Source organism: Sodiomyces alcalophilus, assembly GCF_042370955.1.
Source record: "Sodiomyces alcalophilus JCM 7366 unplaced genomic scaffold ACRALscaffold_4, whole genome shotgun sequence".
NCBI classification, from domain to species: domain Eukaryota; kingdom Fungi; phylum Ascomycota; class Sordariomycetes; order Glomerellales; family Plectosphaerellaceae; genus Sodiomyces; species Sodiomyces alcalophilus.
The window spans coordinates 965,901-984,521 of NW_027263535.1; the positions used below are offsets into that span (position 1 = coordinate 965,901).

Consider the following 18,621-nt stretch of genomic DNA (forward strand, 5'->3'; position numbering starts at 1 on the left):
ATACGGATTACGTCTCGGTGTTCCCTCGCTACTCTATTATATAGAGCTATTCCCTCTTATCTAATAATAGCGATAGCTCCGTCTAGTAAATTCCATTATACGGCCCACTCTAGGTATACTTAAAGAAATTTATGGATATAGAATAATTCTCTCTTAGTAGTTATTAATAGTTCTATTTATAGCAGAGGTGTAGATAATATAGGTTTATAGCGGGGTAGGAAAAGTAACAGAGATCTTAAGTTTATAGCTTAGTATTTTATAGCTCGTATAATTAAATATAGTAGGTGATAATAGGTGTAAAAGATAGGAAGGTGTAATTATAAGTAGATAACGTAATCGCCTAAAAATAAGGTTATAGAGAGACTAGGAACTAGAATAAAGGGGAAAAATAGGGAAAATAGGGAAAATAGGTAAACTGGTCCTATAAATATATAGTAACGCGTCGAGGCAAGCTATTTTATAACGGCTATAGACGTCCTTACTAGTTACTTAAAGGCGAGCTCTAGTATAGGTATAGAGATAATGCGTCTACGGTTATATACTATAGATAGGTGATTAGCTATTAATAGAATTTATAGCGGGGCAGCTATAGGAAACGAATTTAAACGGCAGCTATAGGATTAATTTATATCGCGGAAACAAGGAAAAAGGGGGTTAGGGTATAGTATAAAGCGAACGATTATAATAATTCAGTTACTACTATTTACTATACGGATTTCCCGTATCTATATGTTATAGACGTGTATAAAGAGAATTTAGAGAAATAAAGATATATTATATAAGTATAAGCTCGTAGAGCTCTATAGGACCACAGACTAATATCTATAAAGGTCCCGCTAACTAAAGAGAGTGTGTGTGACTAAGCTAGTGGATGTGTGTAATAAGAAGTAGTAGAGTGGAAATATCTAGTTATATCTTTCTAATACTTTATATACCACCCCCTAGCCTTGATATAAGCAGCGAGCCTCCGCGGTATTAATAGTATTAAGTCCTCTAGAAGCTTATCTTTAAAATCGTCCTATACTTCGATCGCGGCCCGGCAGAGCAGATTATATAAGGCGTCGTTGGTCTTTATATCTAAGAGCTCCGGATACTTTAAATAGATCCTCTCCTTTAGTAGTTTCTATAGATTTTCGATAGGATTAAGATTAGGCGAATACGGCGGCTAATCTAATAGTACGATACCGTTCTTTTTAGCCTAGGGGCATAACTAATCTTAAATAACGCGCGCCGTGTAAGTAGAGGCGTTATCTTAAACGAATACGCTATCCGGCTAGCATATCGTAGGCAGGTGCTCTTCAAGGGCGTCGCGAATAATAGCTCTAGTAACGCCGCCGCGCGCCGAATTTAGGTCCCCTGGAAGGGGGACTAAAGATATACGATAAGAATACGAAAAAGCACCCTAGAATATCTATAAATAGCGCGTTGGCTTGCCCCGAGGCTAGACTATATCCTTTATAAGTCTTTTTCCCTATAAATTTATTAGTAAAGGTATAATATAATAATAAACTTAACTTACACAGCGGCAGAAAACCTATTTCTGCCTCTCTCCTTCGCCGCGCGCGACTATGGTTTTATCTAAAAAAATAACCTGTTTCCACCACGATAGGGGCTTTAAGGCGTACTTAATTAACCACTCTAGACGCCTGCGCGCGTAGGATTCAGCTAGTTTTAGCCGGCATAGCGCGCGAAGGTGTAAAACACCCTCCTCTTTAAGGTATTTTAATAGAGTGGATCTAGAATAAGATAACGCGCACTTAGTAATTAACTAACTAGGTAGAATAAAAGGGTTAATAGTAATTAACCATAGGATACGTCTCTTTTTATAAACCTTTATCGCGGGGGGGCGGCCGGAGCGTTTATTTAACCGGGCTAAAGTCTATTACTAATAGCGGTGCGCGATACCCTATACTAACCCGGGGGATATATCGTATTTAATCGCGATTGCCTTCTAACTAAGGCCGTCGCGATAGGCCTGCGTAATCAGGGTCCGTTTATAAGGCGAATGCTTAACGCGCGGTGTAATTAGGGGCATTTTCTGATTTTTAACGAATTTTTGAAGTTAAAGGGTTGATGGTGTTAATAATAATAAGACGCGTAGGTACGCGTTGGTGGTATTATTTACTCGTTACTTGCTAAGACCCACTGTACTTACAGCACCTAGGTACATCGGCTCGACAGTTTTGTCTTATCACTGTACCAGCCTCTTGTTAGTGGACATCATCACACAGAGCCATAGTACGAATAATGGCCATGTGTACCTAGGTATACACGGTCAACAACTCTGCATGCCACACCATTTTCCTCCATATCGAGAAAACGCTCCTTAATCTTCTTCTTCAATCTTTTTCCCTTTATTCTAGATACTCCGTAAGGAAGGTTGCCATCATGTTGACACCTTAATCATGAGACCCGTTATTCCGACTGTACCACTTGGTTATTCCGACTGTAGTTCACACATATAATATAGATAGACCCTTCGGAATACCAATACAGTACTTCGTAGCCACGGTCTCTAACGTCCTTTAACAAGTTAATCAATTTGATCGCTCGGATCAATTGCGTTATATTGATGGACAAGCTCATCAGCTCGATCGAAGCTAATAGCAGCAGTAATAGTAACGCCTCTTCCTCTTCCACGTCCATATACGTCCACGTCCACGCCGCCCACGCCCACGCCCACGGCTATCTTATTCCTGTGACGAGATAACGAACGCGCCGCCTCCTATTCCGTAGATTGACGACGTAGATTGACGACGTAGATTGACGACGTAGATTGACGACGTAGATTGACGACGTAGATTAACGACGTAGATTAACGACGTAAATCGATAAGGTAGTAGGAAGATTCAAGTTAGGTCTGATTGGAACTGCAGTCGGAATAACCAAGTGGTACAGTCGGAATAACGGGCCTCTTAATCATTCGACAAGGTCAATTGATGGTTCCAGCTCGCGAAGCTTGGGTAGGTACCTAGGTACCTACGTAGCGTGCCGATAAGAATGATAAGATACGATCCTTATCTATCACTTTCGAAGGTTCCTTTCATCCACTCCAAACCAGCTTGAAGTCTCACCCTCGGTCCAACACAACACCACTCTTACAACTGCCAAGGAGATGACCTCTCAATCATGTTGACTAGGCGTGTCATTGTCCAAGTCGGTGGTCGCCGCCCGTGCTTATGGCCATGGTGCGAGAGAGACATTCTCCCTCGGGAACCCTTTCGCCGGGAATTTACAGCGTCAGCTGTGAGATATCCGCGTCTTAGACCGGGGGCGAGAGGAGGAGCACTGGGCTTAACCGCACGCCCTACCGCCATCCCTGCTGAAGACCCTCGCATCTCGGAGTCGCCCAAGCCTAAAATCCATGTGCTCGAAGATGGGCCGGTACTGGGGGACTCAACTACGCCGGGTCACCAGTCATCAACCCAAGACGGGGCAGCCCTTGCCGAGGAGACAGTGAGGCTTCCCATGAGCAGGTCAGATGGAGCACAGCACACTGACGCGATTCAACCAGACAGGGACTACGCCCAAAGACCAAGAGGTGAAGAAGAAACAGAAGAAAACACCGGAACCTATCATAGCGAGCGCACACGACATCTGGCGCGCCCAGTCCATCTACCTCGAATCCTCTTATTTCACGCAGAATCCCGTCACACCCATCACAACATCCAAGAAGGCTAGACTCCCCTCATCATCCTCGTCGCCACCGCCTTCTTCTCCTTCATTGGAAAAACCGGCTCCTCCCACTTCCACCATCGTCATCAACACCTCTCCCAGCCGGGCCCTCGCCGCCTCGACGACCTTCTTCGCCTCCCACCCTGCCACCCACCTCTACTCGGCCTCCACCCTCCGGACGCATCGCCGCAACTCCGCCGTCCCGGAAATCGCCCTCGTCGGCGCCTCCAACTGCGGCAAATCCTCCTTCCTGAACGCCCTGGTGCGCCAGCCGGGCCTGGCGCGCACCAGCGCCCGGGCGGGCCACACGACGTCCCTGAACGCCTACGGCGTGGGGCCCGCGCCCTCGGCGAAAGAAGGCGCCAAGATGAAGGCCCGCGTCGCCACCGCCCCGCGGGGAGTCGGTGCCCACCCACAGCATGGTCCTGGTCGACACTCCCGGCTACGGGTTCCGGAGCCAGAAGGAGTGGGGGGAGGGTATCGTCGCCTACCTCCGCGGCCGCACCATGCTCCGCGGCGTCGTCTGCCTGGTGGCCGTCGAGAAGGACGGGGTCAGCCGGCTGGACCAGGACGTCCTGAGGATGGTGGCGTCGCTGGGGAGGAAGGTGGTGGTCGTCCTGACCAAGGGGGACAAGCTCGTCCGGGAGGCGATGGCCATGAAGGCCAAGGATGAGGCGGCGGAAGGTAAGACGAAAAAGAAGAAATCGGGAAAAAAGGGAGGGGAGGACAAAAGCGTGGATAAGAGGCTACACGCGTGGACGAAAGGAAAGATGGTGGCCGCGGCGAGGGCCGCGGTGAAGGCGTGTCGCGATGTCCCCGAGGGGGCGTTGGTGCCCAGGGTATACCTCACGGCCGCTGAAATGGTCAAGGCGGACGGAACCTGGAAGACGGATCCTCGGGGCGGGAACCGCGGCATGGCGGGTGTAAGGCTAGCCATCCTGGACATGGCTGATATGTCGGTGCAGGCAGAGGGCCGCCGGGGTAAGGCGAAGTCGAGGGAGGAGAAGACGGTGGAAGACGTTCCGGCCGAAGCTCGCTCGAAGGAGAGTACTCCCGAGGTATGGGCGGGAGAGACCATCTCATTCGAGGAGCTCGAGAAGATGTCTCGGTCAAAATAAGAGGGTTCAGCCGTGAGACTGTCCCTTCTGCTCGAGCTCTCTCTCAACTTGTACGATAGTGGACGTCTGATGTGAGAGGAGTGGATGCTGCTGGTACCGAGATACCCCCTATATATGGTAATGTTTGAATCTTTGAATCCATGGCACACATGGTCGCGTCTAAGCTGCACAGTAGGAAACGTTTGTCATGACGACTGCGTCGTGTGTCCATAATCTCAGATTCTGATTGCTCTGAGCGTCTATGGCTATCCCCAACCAGTTATATCCACCATTTGCATATAACAAAAACCAGCTTTGGGATTCCCCATGACCCTATGTTTACCTAGGTACTAAAGCCCATGGATATCCCCATCCATGCCAGGCGTACGTCCATTCGGTGTTCTCATAACCCATATATCCCCATATACCACCAAAACTCCGCCCATGTACCTTCCCCCAACTGGATACCTGAAGTGTTCAACCACCCGCACGGTATCTGTAGTAGTAGGTCTTTTGGACGTTGGCTTTCTTGCCGTATTTCAGATCGTTGTGCTTCTCGCGCTGGATGCGCCTCGTGCGACCCTTCTTATCGGCCAGTTCGACCTCCTGCCTCTGGAGCGCCGTGGCTCCCAACATGCCGGCCGCGTCGCGGCGTATCAACGCTGTCCTGTTGCGAGGATCACGGCGCTCTGTCCCCGCCGCACCACGACGTTGCCCGCTACCTTCCGTCTCGGTAGCCTCGCCGTCATCGCCACCGGCTTCAATGGCGAGCTGTTGAGCACGCTCCTCGGCCGTGGGATAACTGTGCAAGTTCTGTCGGTAGTACCTGTTTAGGGACCGGTGTCCCACTGACCTGCCGGACGGGAGCTGCATTTCGTATTCGTCGTAGAAGACGGCGCGCGTATGCCTGTGGGCGTGCGAGTGCCATCCATCGGCTTGGTGGTGCCCTCGGGGATCTCGGTTGGTATGATGTGGGTGCTTGCCCAAGCGGTCATATTGGTGGTCGTGGCGCTCGGCAGGCATAGCCGCCAGATCGTCCGAGTCGAGGGAAGAAGCCGAGCTATCCGTCTCCCAACCGTCCTGTCCATCCTCCTCGATCTCGTCGCCGTCCTGGTTCCTGAGCTTAGAGGCAGTGCGCCGTCCTCCGAGCTTAGCACCGCCGTTCTGCTGCACCTCCTCTTCTTGGTCTGATACGTCACTATCCGAGTATGTGCCCCTGAAATCGTAAAAGTCGCCAATGTCTAGCTGTTCCTCCTCAGTGTCGAACGGAATCTTGCAATGGCCTGTATCGCGCATGTGCGTCTGGACGGCGAAGGCGTTGGCTTTGGTCTTGAAGCAGAACAAGCATTGGTGGCCTTCGTGGACGCGTTCCAGAAGATGCTGGATGAGACCTTCGAGGTCGACCAAGTACGACTTCTCCGGGATGAACATGCCGTGGAACCGCTCCATGTGGTGGGCATTCAGCTCCACAGTAGGCGAGGTGTAATTGCAGAAGATGCAGGACTTGACGGACCACTCCAACTCCGGTTTGGTAGAAGCCACCGGGGTGGTGGCACCGGACTCGCGGCTGCTACCCGCGTCGGTGGCGGCATCTTTTTGATCAGGCTGGCCCTGAGCCAATGGCCGAGGGTGGGCCGGTCGCTTGACGGGCGAAGGACGCCCTTCATCCCCGTCTTCCATGTTGGCGAGCTTCAGGCCTTCAATGACATGAGTGAACTCTTCCTCAACCTCGGAATCCAGTCCAGCATCCTTATCTGCGACGATTGGGTCTCCGAGTGAAAATGTTGAGCTCATGACACTGGCATCGTCGGGAATTCCACCTCTTCGGATCATAGCGGCTACTCTTTGCTTGTGCTTCTGGCTAGCGATGTGGTTCTCGTAGGCGTTCTCGCTCAAATACGTTCTCTCGCAGGCATCGCAAGTGCGTTCAAAGTAGGCCTTTTCCGCTGCGGCTTCTTGTGTCGCTCGGGCTTGAAGGACTTTCTCGTTGAATACTTCCGACGAAATAGGGGGGAGGGAGGCAACTCGGCGCTTCAGGTTGTAGCGGCTGAGAAAAAAAACATACGTTAGCTGATGTCGCCACGTCAAGGATTGGCATGGGGGGGAAAGGGCCAAGTCCGGGCAGTCCCAGGTTGACCACAAGTGCGCACTCGCTATACTTACTGCCAATCGCTCTTCATATGACCCCTCTGAAGATCGATATTCCTGTATGCAACAGCACAGGTGTTGCAGGTGAAAGGGTGTGAAGCGGCATCTCCGGCTCCGGCGGCCGCAGACGAGCCGAGGGCCGTCACATCGACGCTGGCCATTATGATGGAACGAGCGGTCACGATGTTGCTTTGTGGATTAGGTGAAGGAGACCGCAGTTGATGTATGATGAGTTACGCAGAAACTGAGGCGTAAATTCGATTTGGGTAATCAACAACGAGTTGACTGTTATCGGTAGAAGGAAAAAATGGGAAAATGGTGAAGAAGGGGAATTTCTCTGTTTGTACTTTAGTGGGTGAGATGGCGGGGTTTATCGTTATCAGGCCGTTAGCTGGAGATATAAGTAGTGGCGGCATTCAGAGAGCGGGGAATTGATTGGTGACTGGCCATCCCAGTGGGTACTCGGTACATACTCTGAACCGCTTACGTCATACCCACCCCCTTCGACGGCTTTCGATGACCTCACGTCAAAGGATAACAGCACCCTATCTCTATGTACTGATACTGATAACGTAATGGAAGATTCATAACGTCTAACGTTTCCGATTCCCCAGATTTAAGTCACGTGACACTTTTATTTCTCTTGGCATCAGGCAGCCTAAAACCCGGCCGCCCGATTATCCAATAGAAACACACCGTGTATTTACAGAACCTCTTACGGATAAGAACCTATGGTACTCCCTTATGGCTTACTCAGCTGGGTATTTTATAAACTTGAACATTGGGATTATTATCCTGATCGTGATTCTGGTCTTCCATAGTGTCGGCCTAGGAACGTCGACGCCACGCCTATGCTAAGCTTGGCATCCACTTGATATTGGGTCTCAAATATCTTCCTTGTACGATCATTCGCTGAATTTATAGCATGTGGGGCTGATGGATCGCCAAGTCGTATCCGCTTCGAGGACCGTCCGGCAACATCATCCGATACCCAACCGCATCTCTCGACCGCTCTCTCGACTCGCATCTTCCTCTATTATGAGTTTCGCAAGATGTTCGCCATATCAAATCCACATTGACATCTCGTTCATACTGAAGGGGGCATGGGGCTGTGACCGCGGAGGCCAGCGGAGCCTGGGATGTCAGTATGGCCTGGATATCTATCCGCTGTGTCCCCTCGCGCGCTATGCACAGCATTAGACCTGTCTAGAGCTTTGATAACCGAGGGTAACCCAGCCTTTCTCCGACTTGCCTTCTCATTCTTCAAGACCGTCGACCTTTCGCTCGTATCGTCCGTTTCAATGCAAAGACCACCACTTCGGGGGACCCTGAGTTTCGCGGGAGGAAGCCTGCAAACAAGCTCGAAACATTCCAGCACTTGGTGGGGTAAGACCTTTGGATCCGCAAGCGGACCAAAATAACGTCCCTCGGCGTGACGACCTGGCCGTAATTATTTACAGCAGGGGTGCTCCCAGTCTGACTTGAGGCAACTCCTCTTTATACACTACAACGTACACTACGGCAAGTCTGGGTCGTGGGGCCCTACCTGCTGCTTCCCAACGACCCAAGAGCATCTCTGTCTGGTCGTAGGCCAGGTTCCATTTCTTTTCGAAGGAGCACCGACAAAAAGCAACAACCACTTGCCCAGCAAAGTCAGGAGCAAGTTACAGTAGATAAATTTTATTTCTCGGGCCTTCTGCCAATTTACGACCCGTTATGGCAACAATGGCTGCGCGGAGTGGTACAAGGGGGAAACTCGTTGCATACTTTACCACCCGTCAACACGTACACGAGAGTGACCGAAAACGAGTCACCTACGACGTCCATGCCATCATCACCATGGCACATGTCACTGCGGCAAGCCGGCTTCGAAAACACCTAGTTCAAATTCTAAAGCGCTGGACGGATGAGCAGACCGGGTTTCGTCGGTTCTCGTTCCCGTCATGTCCTGCAGACATGCCCATATCAACCACTCCATGCGGTTATTTCCGATTTGGTCGACATGGACAACTACTGGAGTGTGTCGTCCTCTCCCCATATATGATCCCCTGTCAGTCTCATGCGTTTCGATACCAGCTGAGCCACTCCGATCGCTTCGCAAACGTATCGTCACGACCATGTCCAGCGAGGCGCCAATTTCATGTCTCTTCTCGGTAGCCGCCAGACATTATTAGATGAATACTCTTGGCCTGGTGGTCCAATCCAGCGATCGACAAAGCAGCCTGGACGCGGGCATTTACTTGTGGGACAAGAACGTCCACCTCATTGCGCGTGGGACTGGACTTGGAGTGGTGGAAAGTGCGATGGCCATTTCACTACAGCTTACGGACTATAGCAGACGGACTATAGCAGACGGTCCTGGTTTCATGTCTCGCTTGAGAGGACAAGGGAATGGGTAGTCGAATGATCCACAACCGTCCATGGCTTAGATGTTATCACGTTTGTCTACAACCTCTAGGCGAGCGATCAAGTCTAGAGGTTACTGGTCATGAACGGGAGCTTGATATATGGCCACACGCCGCGGTCTTTCGCGATTGGCGCCTCTAACCCATGCCAAAGATGTGGGGATCTCTCTATCTAATCCTGTACTTATGCATCTTGGGGCTGTGCTACATGAGGCTTCCCGCCGGTGAGGCCGAGCCGCTGTCTAGTCAACAGCTATATCGTGAAACGTCTGAGGCCAAGGGGCCTCTCAACGACAAAACCACCATTGGCTCGTAATTCGATGGTTTCGTGGAACATGGCGAAACATCCCTGGCTTTTCGGGCGGTCGAATCTTCGATCATTTTATTAATAAGCAATAGAGTATGAACGTACGAAGTAAGGACATTAGCTATATATTACTAAGCAGATTAATTCTGATCATGGATTATGTCAGAAATTTCAGACCAGTGCATTTAACTTGAAGTCCTTTTTACGTACGGAGCACATCACATGATGAGCACTTACACACAGTGTCAAATTGTCGCTTATTGACACGGTCGATACATTTGGGCTGTCCGTACAGCCTCAACTTGGACGGCATCTGTAATCAATACGCCTCCTTCGACCTAACCTCGAATCCTTGACCGCGCTTGCCGTCCTCCACCGCGTCATCCCCTAATCTCTTTCCCTAGAATCTCTCCCCAGCGACCATCCGCTACTTGGAAACATCGCAAGCTCGTATCGTCAACCACACGATCGGGCTCATTTGCGAATACCAACATCCACTATCCCCTCCAAATCCCTTCGTCCACTGGCCGGCCCACTTGGCTACCGACCGTCATCGGGTTACGCTTGCTTCTAGCTATACTCATCTTCTCCCCGCTTTTTCCGACTCCGTCGCTCTATTCTGGGGACATTTCCTTCGCTCTTCTTTCGGTCTTTTGACGCCCCGAATGTCATGACTCTAGACGTCAGCCGCCCTGTGCAGGGCGTGCCGCCCGAACATGTTCGCGAAGCCGATCCTTTCGCATCGCTTTGGGAAGCGGCTCCCTTTGCCCGCCTCCCGCCGGACGCCCCGGCCGAACTGAAAGACCTGGTTCAGGATCTTGACAATCCCAAGCGGGTCTATGCCATCCACCGAGCCAGTCGCCGTCATAACTTCCAGCTGCTCGTCGAGAGGTACGTTCTCCCGCGGTCTTCTCTACCCACTCTCTTTCCTTTCCACTTGCCGTGGTTCTGAACTGTCGGCTCTGTGCCATCGCCCGCTAAATCTCAAACGCTACGCAGATACATCACGCAGCTTCGCTACGGATGCGACTCCGACGTGTGCACTACCTCGACTTGCTTCACTTGCCGCCGTCGCATCGTGGGCAAGGCGCCCATCCGGCGCTATAACCCTACCAGTGCGAGGATTCTAGCTGTATACCTCGCCAGCCAGGACAATCCCGAGAGGGGCTTTTGCCCCTACCTCAAATCGCCCAAAGAGCCGCCGGCGGCCTTGGACTCTCTGGTCTTCTCGCCGAAGCGTCCCGCCCCCCTTTCTAGCGACCCTTTTTCACAGCGGCGTAGCCGTAGTACCACTACACGGAAGGTCTCGGCGGCGCACAAGTCCCCGTCCCCCAATCGGACCACGACGGATAAGGAAGAAACGGCAGAGGAATGCGGCCCAGACGTCCCTAGCAGGAATCGGATGGGGCGGGCAAAGCATGGGGATATGTCATACATTGATTCGAACACGGACGACGTGCAACCCTCGTTCAAGGTGACAGAGAGGCCTATTAGCAAGGACCACCGGTCTTTCTCCGCCAACCTGTTTAGCACCGTCGCTTTCAAGATGATTGAATGGTTGACCCCCAACAGCCTCGAGTCCATGTCTCGGAAGGTGGACGAAGCGTTGAAGGGTGAAGTGAAAACGAACGAGGGTCCCGGTGCGGACTGCACGACCTTACCTACCCCAAGTACTTCCGATGACCCGACGTCTCTGTCCGCGAGTAGGCCTCATTCGGAAGAGGGTCGACACATCCAACCACTTTTCGACAAGAGTCAAAAGGAACCGTCCTCCGACGCGAACGGGCCAGAACGGTCGACGCCAACGGTGCCACCGCCCCTGCCTCGCTCGACGAGCAAAGACAGACCGCGTCGTAAATCGAGTGCGAAAGTACGGGCTGCATGCAACACGACCTCATCAAGAAGGGTATCCATGGAGACAATAACTCCGGGATACTCGGACGGACCGGCCCCCGCTGTTTCGTCCCCACGGTTGAATGGCGCCATGACGGATAAGGCAGCACGCCCACCAAAGACCCGTGCGATACCTGACGTGTCCCCTTCTTCCTCGCTATTTGACGAGCGCCCTCCTCGGCCTCACGAAGCTGTACCGTCTGATTTGCCAAAATCGAAACCAGAGGCTACCACAAACGGGGTTGAGAACGGGGTCAGCGACGACCGGCCGTCTCAAAGCCCAGTGGCTATGCCGCCGAGACGAGACCAAAGGACCACTGTCGTGCCACCGCCTGAGAAGACACAGCCGATTGACGAAGCTCTGCCTGACGGCTTCCTCCCACAGTCGCTCACGTCATTGAACGTGGCACTTGTTGACTTTGTCTGCGATGTATTGCAAGACGATGGCACGTCAGAACAACATCTCTTTGAACCTCCTCAGATCATAGGCCAGTCCCTGAGGGTTGCGAAACGGCCGCGGGCGATGCGTCGAGTGGAAAAGGGGGTATCCTCCTCCTACCCTCGGCGGCTGAAGACGCAATGGAAGTATTTCATCGAGCAGAGTTTGTTCAACGTCCTCAGCGACCCGAAGAAACTCATCGCATCGTTCACGCAGAACGGCGAACTGCTCGACTCGTATTCCTCGTGGTACTGCATGCTCCGACTGACGAGGGTCGCGCCGACACTGGTCTTCGACGGGCTCTGGATTGCGGCGGCCAGCCTATTCGGGCCTCCAAAGTCTCTCCAGTCGCTACAGTCGCCTACGACCAAGGTGTTCAGGAAGCTCGAGAGGTCACTCACCAACGCCGAAGCTGGACACCTCATAGCGATATGTCTCCACGCTCTTGTGGCTGCGGCACCGCTCGTGACGGACACGAGGGCGCTCCACGACATGTCGAAGATCCGATCGAACGGCTTGACGCTGGCGGGGGGCGGGAGCACGGCGACGCGTCTTTGCCTGCAGTATCACGACGTGTTTTCAGACGACCTCCTCCTTCGACTGGCCAGGCGTCTTTTCCTGGCCATATCGGCCCGCCGATGCTTCGCGGAGATGGCGGTGCCCGATGAGGAGGAGGCGTCGGAACGGTGGGGGGAGGATCATGACGCGCTCCGGCCTCTTCTTTCCCAGCTGGACCTCGTCGGCATACCGTCCGTATCTGGGGGTCTTCAGCCTATCCAGGCGGAACGAGAGCTGCACGAGGCAAGGTCGCGGGCGCTGCTTCTCGACTGGGCCAAGACAGTCATCCTCAACGAATGGGACGGCGAGCCGGTCATCTCATTCAATAGCCCTTTGGGCGGGGCGTTGACCCTTCTAGCGGCTATGTGTAAGTGTCTCTTCTCCCGTGACACCATTAACAGCCCAGCAATGACTGACTTGATTTTTTCCGGGCCCTCAGATGAGAAACGACAATCACTGCTCCTTGGCGATGCACAATTTCGTATAGACTACTTTGCCGACCGTCTAGATTCCATCGACGTCCCCGTGGCGTGGCTCTCGCACAACGCGTCCAGGCGGAACAAGCACCTCCTGGACTATCCCTTCATCTTCAACCCGTCCGCGTTGGTGTCGTATTTCCGGTCCATCAATCTGGTGCGGATGAGCCAAAGCCACGAAGAAGCGAGCTCGTTGCAGAGTAGGATCAAGGCTATCATTGCGCGCGACGGGCTCATCAAAGACGCCCACCACAGGCTAGTTCTCCAGGAGATGATGAAGACGGCATCCAGCAAGTACCTTATTCTAGAAATCAGCCGGGATCACGTGGTGCGAGATGCATTCGACCAGCTGTGGCAGCGTGAGGAGCGGGAACTTCTCCGGCCGCTAAAGGTCCATCTCGGCGAAGACGACGGAGAGGAGGGCTTCGATTCCGGGGGTGTCCAGCAAGAATTCTTCCGCCTCGCCATGGAAGAGTGCCTGAACCCCGACTATGGCGCGTTCACGGTGGACGAGCGCACGCACATGGCATGGTTCGTCCCGGGATCGGTGGTCCCGACGTGGAAGTTTGAGATGATTGGGGTCCTCGTGTCTCTGGCCGTATACAACGGGTTGACGCTGCCGGTCACTTTCCCGAGGGCACTCTACCGCAAACTTCTCGGCGAGCCTGTGGATGAGCTCCATCACATTGCGGACGGCTGGCCCGAGCTGGCCAGTGGTCTCACGGAGCTGCTCGAGTGGGATGAGACGAAGGGCGCCGTGGAAGACATCTTTGTCCGCACGTACGAGTTCTCGGTCGACATGCTGGGGCAGCCCATCTCGCGGGAGATGAACGCGGAGAACACGAGCTGGCCGCAGCTGGGCAGGGCGGGCGACGACGACGAGGAGGCGCCGTCGGCGCAGAACCCGGAGGACGCGCCGCTCGTCACCCACGAGAACCGCAACGCGTACGTCAGCGACTACATCCGGTACCTGGCGGACGTGTCGGTCCGGCCGCAGTTCGAGGCGTTTGCGCGCGGGTTCCGGGCGTGCCTGCACCCCAAGTCGCTCGCGCTGCTGACGCCGGGGCTCCTGCAGTCCATGGTGGAGGGCGTGCAGGAGATTGACATTGGCGAGCTGCGCAGGTACGCGCGGTACGTCGGGTGGGACGCGAGCCACCGGGCGGTGCGCGATTTCTGGTCGATTGTCAAGCGGTACGACGACGAGATGAAGCGCAAGCTGCTCGAGTTTGTCACGGCGTCGGACCGGGTCCCCGTGGGCGGGATGCGGAACCTGCAGTTCGTGGTGCAGAAGAACGGCGAGGAGGACGAGGGGGGACACCTGCCGACGGCGTATACCTGCTACGGCACGCTGCTGCTGCCCGAGTACAGGGACAAGGAGGTGTTGCGGGAGAGGCTCGCGATGGCGCTGAACAACGCAAAGGGCTTTGGGTTCGCGTGAAGTAGAAGGTCATGTATCTCCTTTCGGGGCACGATGGTGGCTACGGATTGTTTTTATTTGAGAGCGTCTGTATTGTATAGATGGCCTGCTTGAACATTGAGTCTCCAAAGCGGGCGTTTTGAAGTGGACGGGAAGCAGCTTCAGCAAATGTTATATACCTATACCAAGTACCAAACTGAGCAGCGACTAGGTTACCCGTGGCACGATTTGAGCTGGTTGACTCTTGAGGCTATCATAGTGCCGTCACTCAACCACATACTCCAGTCGCTCTATCGCCGTCGAGTTGAATTTGCTTCCCTGGTCTCAGCCTGTCCTGAGTGAGCAGTCTGAATAACTCATCGGAGCCAACCATGCTCTGTATCGTTGTATAGAAACCAGACAGCAGAGCTCCTTTTGTCACGCCAGGCCTAAAAACTGGTGATCATGGACTGGGCGTCAAGGAGCGTCCTCTCCTGAACTACACCAGTCTAAGCACGCCCGTCACATGTTCCCGAGGTTGGCTCTTCCGTCCACCAAAAGCTGCTGCTGCTATACCAGCACATGGTTTACAGAGCCGAGACGAAACGAGACAATAGCCGGCAAAGGTGGTAGGGAAAGGGGAGCGAATACCAATCCCCCCCTTCTCCTTTTCCCATTCATCCATGGGTTTTCAACCCGACATACCGGTTCGTGTCTCGGAGTAAATCCAAACATACAACTATAGCTCCTCTAGTCATCCGGCCCTTTATTTTTGTCTCGGTTAAAGGGATATAGTGTAGTGTTTTTCGGTTTCAGAAAGGAGCATCTTGCCCACGAGACTCGGAAGGCCTTTGACGTGGCCAACCAAGGACCCAACGTTGGGGATTGTTGCCTGTCACGAGAGCACATCCCACACCCTTCCTTTCATCGGGGCCAATTTACGGCAGTTGATCGACAGTGTTGGAGGTAAAACATGGCCGTTTGGGGGCCTCCAAGGTCGGTCCTTTGAGCCATAGCAATGAAGCGTGGATGTCCCGGGTATACTGTCGGATTAGAGTAATGATAGTCTCGGGTGAGTTGACTTGGTCAGTTCCTTTCCAGGACAGATCGTTACCAAACGGCGACTCCTTTTTGCACTGGTGGTGCGCTGGTTGAGCCATGAGGATCTTCCCAACCTGGTAACCGGTGAGGGATTCACTGCCAAATCGGGAACCATCAGTTGAAGTCAAGTGCACGTTGTATAGGCATCCCTTTGCCACCGTATCCCCGTCTCGGCCCTGTATTCCGAGCAGCAGGCTCATTCGAAGCCAAAATGTAAAGTCTACGAGTGATTGACTTCGGAGCAACGACGTATGCAAACACGCATCATCGAAACATTGGGATCGTCGTCATTTATCCCATGACCAGATTCCCCGTCTTCCCTTAATTACCCCAGACACATGATCACGATGCAAAAGAGCAGTCCCTCCGCCCCCATGGGGTCTGTACCGCAGTGCCGGTGACGGGGTGGCCCAATGGAGGGGGAGAAAACTACACTCAAAATTAAAAAGGATCCTGGTGTTGTACGGCAATTCGACACGGTCAGCAGATGTACATTCCCATCGGCCTTGCGTTCCTGTGATTGACGGTACGAAATTCAAGAGGAAAAAAAAAAACATCAGTCGCGTGATGGGAAAATGTCAAAGGAAATGTGGAAATGTGGCCTGTCCGCTGGTTTCGGTCGGAGAGAACAACTCGCACGCCGCCCTCCCAACACACAAGCATTTTCATTTTCATTTTCATTTTTATTTTATTTTCATCGTGTGCCACCGACTCAACTACCTACCCCTCCTCGTCTGGCGGTGTGCACTTGGCCGTGATGCGAAATGAGCTCAATGGCCACATGCACAAGGCCAGGCGGACCAGGCGGCGGTGGCGCCGGAATACAACAATCATTCCACTGGTCGCGGTAGGCCGTCAAATACTTTTCAGTACCCACGTTGTATTTACCAAACGTCAAGAAGAAACCCAAGAATCCAGTTCTCCCGTTGATTTGGTTGAGACAGCACCCTGTCCGCTATCGGCTGCAGCAAAGGGTTATGTCCCGCGTCTGAAATGCCTCACGGATGATGTCAAACTCGACTGCATGGGATTCCGTGCGAAATACCCTGTCGTCTTCCCTTTTTTTGCTTCCCAGGTCACAACCCTAACATGTAAGCAAGCCAAGGAACCGAGATGCGGGGGGTTCGCAGATGCAGAATTGCCAAAAGGCATTTTGTTTATCAGTCGCGGCATGTAACGGTGTCACCGCCTTGTCCAATCTATTTCAGAGGCATGACGCTTCTCCTCTTCCTGTCCTGCAGCTAAAAAAGCCATTGGAATGGCGTGATGGGAAGCCAAGTCGAAGACGACGGGACAATGTCGCTGAAGGAAAGCAAAATCTGCCGCTCATTCACGCTCCCATGTCGTTTACAACGTAATCTTCCCTTCCATCTGCCGCGCGGAATATTCCATCGGTTAACCAGCAGTGCGGATTATGAAATCAGCCTCTAATTTCATACCCGGGGCAGAGACCCTTGCCAGCAGAAACTGGCGGACCGAGACCCGGGAAGCCTCACTCAGCCTCTTCTCTTTCCCTCGTGGTCCAGCCTTGGTCTCTTTGCCACTACAACGTACCCCAGTGCCAGACTGCCGGAGAGGCGCAGTGGCCGGAGGGTCTTCCCTTTTAGCCGGCCATTTACCCAGGGCACGCGAGCCGACACTTGCTCGCTTGGAACAGGTAAGGATCTTCCTCTTGCATGCCCTGACGATCATCAAGCCTTTTTTTCTCGATTTCATAAGGAGAAGATTGAGCTAGCCTGGGCTTCCAACGGGCCATGAAGCGGATCAGGGGTTTAGAGGTGGATATGGAAGATATGGAACAAACAACGTTTGAGTGAGAACCAGACTCTCTCTCTCCTCTGTGATTTCGGGATCTTTCGCTGATCAGGTCCCGAAATACATGAAAATATATGACCTTGCCTTGATCCGCATTCCGGTTTGTGTGTATGACAAGGCCGAAGGCCGATATTTGAGGGATCAGAGGATCCTATCCTGAGAACAAATGTCAATGTAATAGAGCACATACTCATGTAATAATCGAACCGACAACCCCCAAGTGACCGTTCTACGTCAACCACCTATCCATCTTCATCCGTCATGGATGGACGCCCGCTCGCTCACCGAGTGGCTGCGCCCATCTCGGTGAGATGGAGGAAGCACAAGAAGACGACCCGATAGGTCATCCGCACGTATCTCATTGGAGGAAAATCTCAAATCTCCCACGGCGTGGCCCACACCAAAAGATGAAGACGATTCCTCGCGAGAATTGTGCGTGGGAGCTGACAGGGGCTCCGTGATTAGGCACGGACCGAGACGGAAAAGGATGCGGCCGAGGACCGCGGTACACAGGGACCGCAAGGCTTTATCTTATGCTGTCATTTCATTTGGAGATTACCCAAGGTCATCTGCCATCCCTCGACGCCGTGCGTGAGCCATGTGCATTATATGACCTATACCTGTCAACCGGCTGCACGAGGTGTTCAGCCCCGAGCTTCACCGGTGTGGGAGGGCCCCAGGGGGACACGTTCGTAATACCCTAGGTCATCTGGCTATGAGTAAGGGCTTGACAAAACTCGAGGGGGAACGAGGGAACGAGGGAACGACAACTGCAGCTCGAGTCGCTTATGTGAGCCATCGCTGTATGCACAGTACCTACGCCTTGGTCGCACAAACGATTCCGTGACCAAGATGCAGGATCGAAAGGGCCAATGACTGATATTCTCTACTATTTTGGGCATCTCAACGGCCGTCACCTCGAAAGAGAGATAAGTACAAAGTAGAGAGAGAAAACACAAGAGTCTGGTAACACAGAGCCAATATGTGCAACGTCCTTCCCTCGTACACCATGTACCCCGACGAGACCCTCCAGCGACCTCGTCTAACGGCTGCCGGCATACAAGTCGGCTTTGTCAAGCGAATGATTATCACCATCAGCCCCTTAAAATAAAACAGCTTGGGCTGAAGAACGGACGAGGTTTCTGCGCTGAACTGCCGGTCGGCCAAACCATTCCAAGTCACACGTTACACGCCCCGAACCATCTGCCGAACTCGTACAAGTATCACAGAACCAGCAAAAGAGACCGCATCTCGACCCCTTGTGTCACTCCCCCGTACTTCCCCCAGACTTCCCCAGATCTCCCATACTTG

The 18,621-nt window shown here is 53.1% G+C and overlaps 4 protein-coding genes across 4 annotated transcripts; 3 read left to right on the plus strand and 1 right to left on the minus strand.

Annotated features, from left to right (window-relative positions):
- Positions 1–2,572: 2,572 nt before the first annotated feature.
- On the plus strand, positions 2,573–4,793 carry ACRALDRAFT_211218 (uncharacterized protein; the record flags this gene model as incomplete). The annotated part of the gene is made up of 5 exons (XM_071023564.1): positions 2,573–2,698; positions 3,141–3,246; positions 3,329–3,456; positions 3,515–4,075; positions 4,137–4,793. 5 exons carry the CDS (start codon positions 2,573–2,575, stop codon positions 4,791–4,793), a joined length of 1,578 nt encoding a protein of 525 aa, XP_070874598.1.
- A 456-nt stretch (positions 4,794–5,249) lies between these two features.
- ACRALDRAFT_2104590 (uncharacterized protein) lies at positions 5,250–7,081 on the minus strand (the record flags this gene model as incomplete). Its single annotated transcript, XM_071023196.1, has 2 exons — positions 5,250–6,819; positions 6,936–7,081. 2 exons carry the CDS (start codon positions 7,079–7,081, stop codon positions 5,250–5,252), a joined length of 1,716 nt encoding a protein of 571 aa, XP_070874599.1.
- Positions 7,082–8,077: 996 nt separating this feature from the next.
- On the plus strand, positions 8,078–9,666 carry ACRALDRAFT_1064366 (uncharacterized protein). Its single transcript, XM_071016956.1, has one exon. The coding sequence runs from the start codon at positions 8,646–8,648 to the stop codon at positions 9,075–9,077; it is 432 nt and encodes a 143-aa protein (XP_070874600.1). The 5' UTR covers positions 8,078–8,645; the 3' UTR covers positions 9,078–9,666.
- A 636-nt stretch (positions 9,667–10,302) lies between these two features.
- On the plus strand, positions 10,303–14,304 carry ACRALDRAFT_1007572 (uncharacterized protein; the record flags this gene model as incomplete). The annotated part of the gene is made up of 3 exons (XM_071014709.1): positions 10,303–10,523; positions 10,632–12,889; positions 12,962–14,304. Coding segments are annotated over 3 exons (3,822 nt in total), but the record flags the coding sequence as incomplete, so codon positions are not given.
- Between the last annotated feature and the right edge of the window lie 4,317 nt (positions 14,305–18,621).

Bases quoted from the DNA above. Each gene is read 5' to 3' on its own strand.
- ACRALDRAFT_1064366 (XM_071016956.1), top strand. From the start codon at position 8,646: ATGGCTGCGCGGAGTGGTACAAGGGGGAAACTCGTTGCATACTTTACC.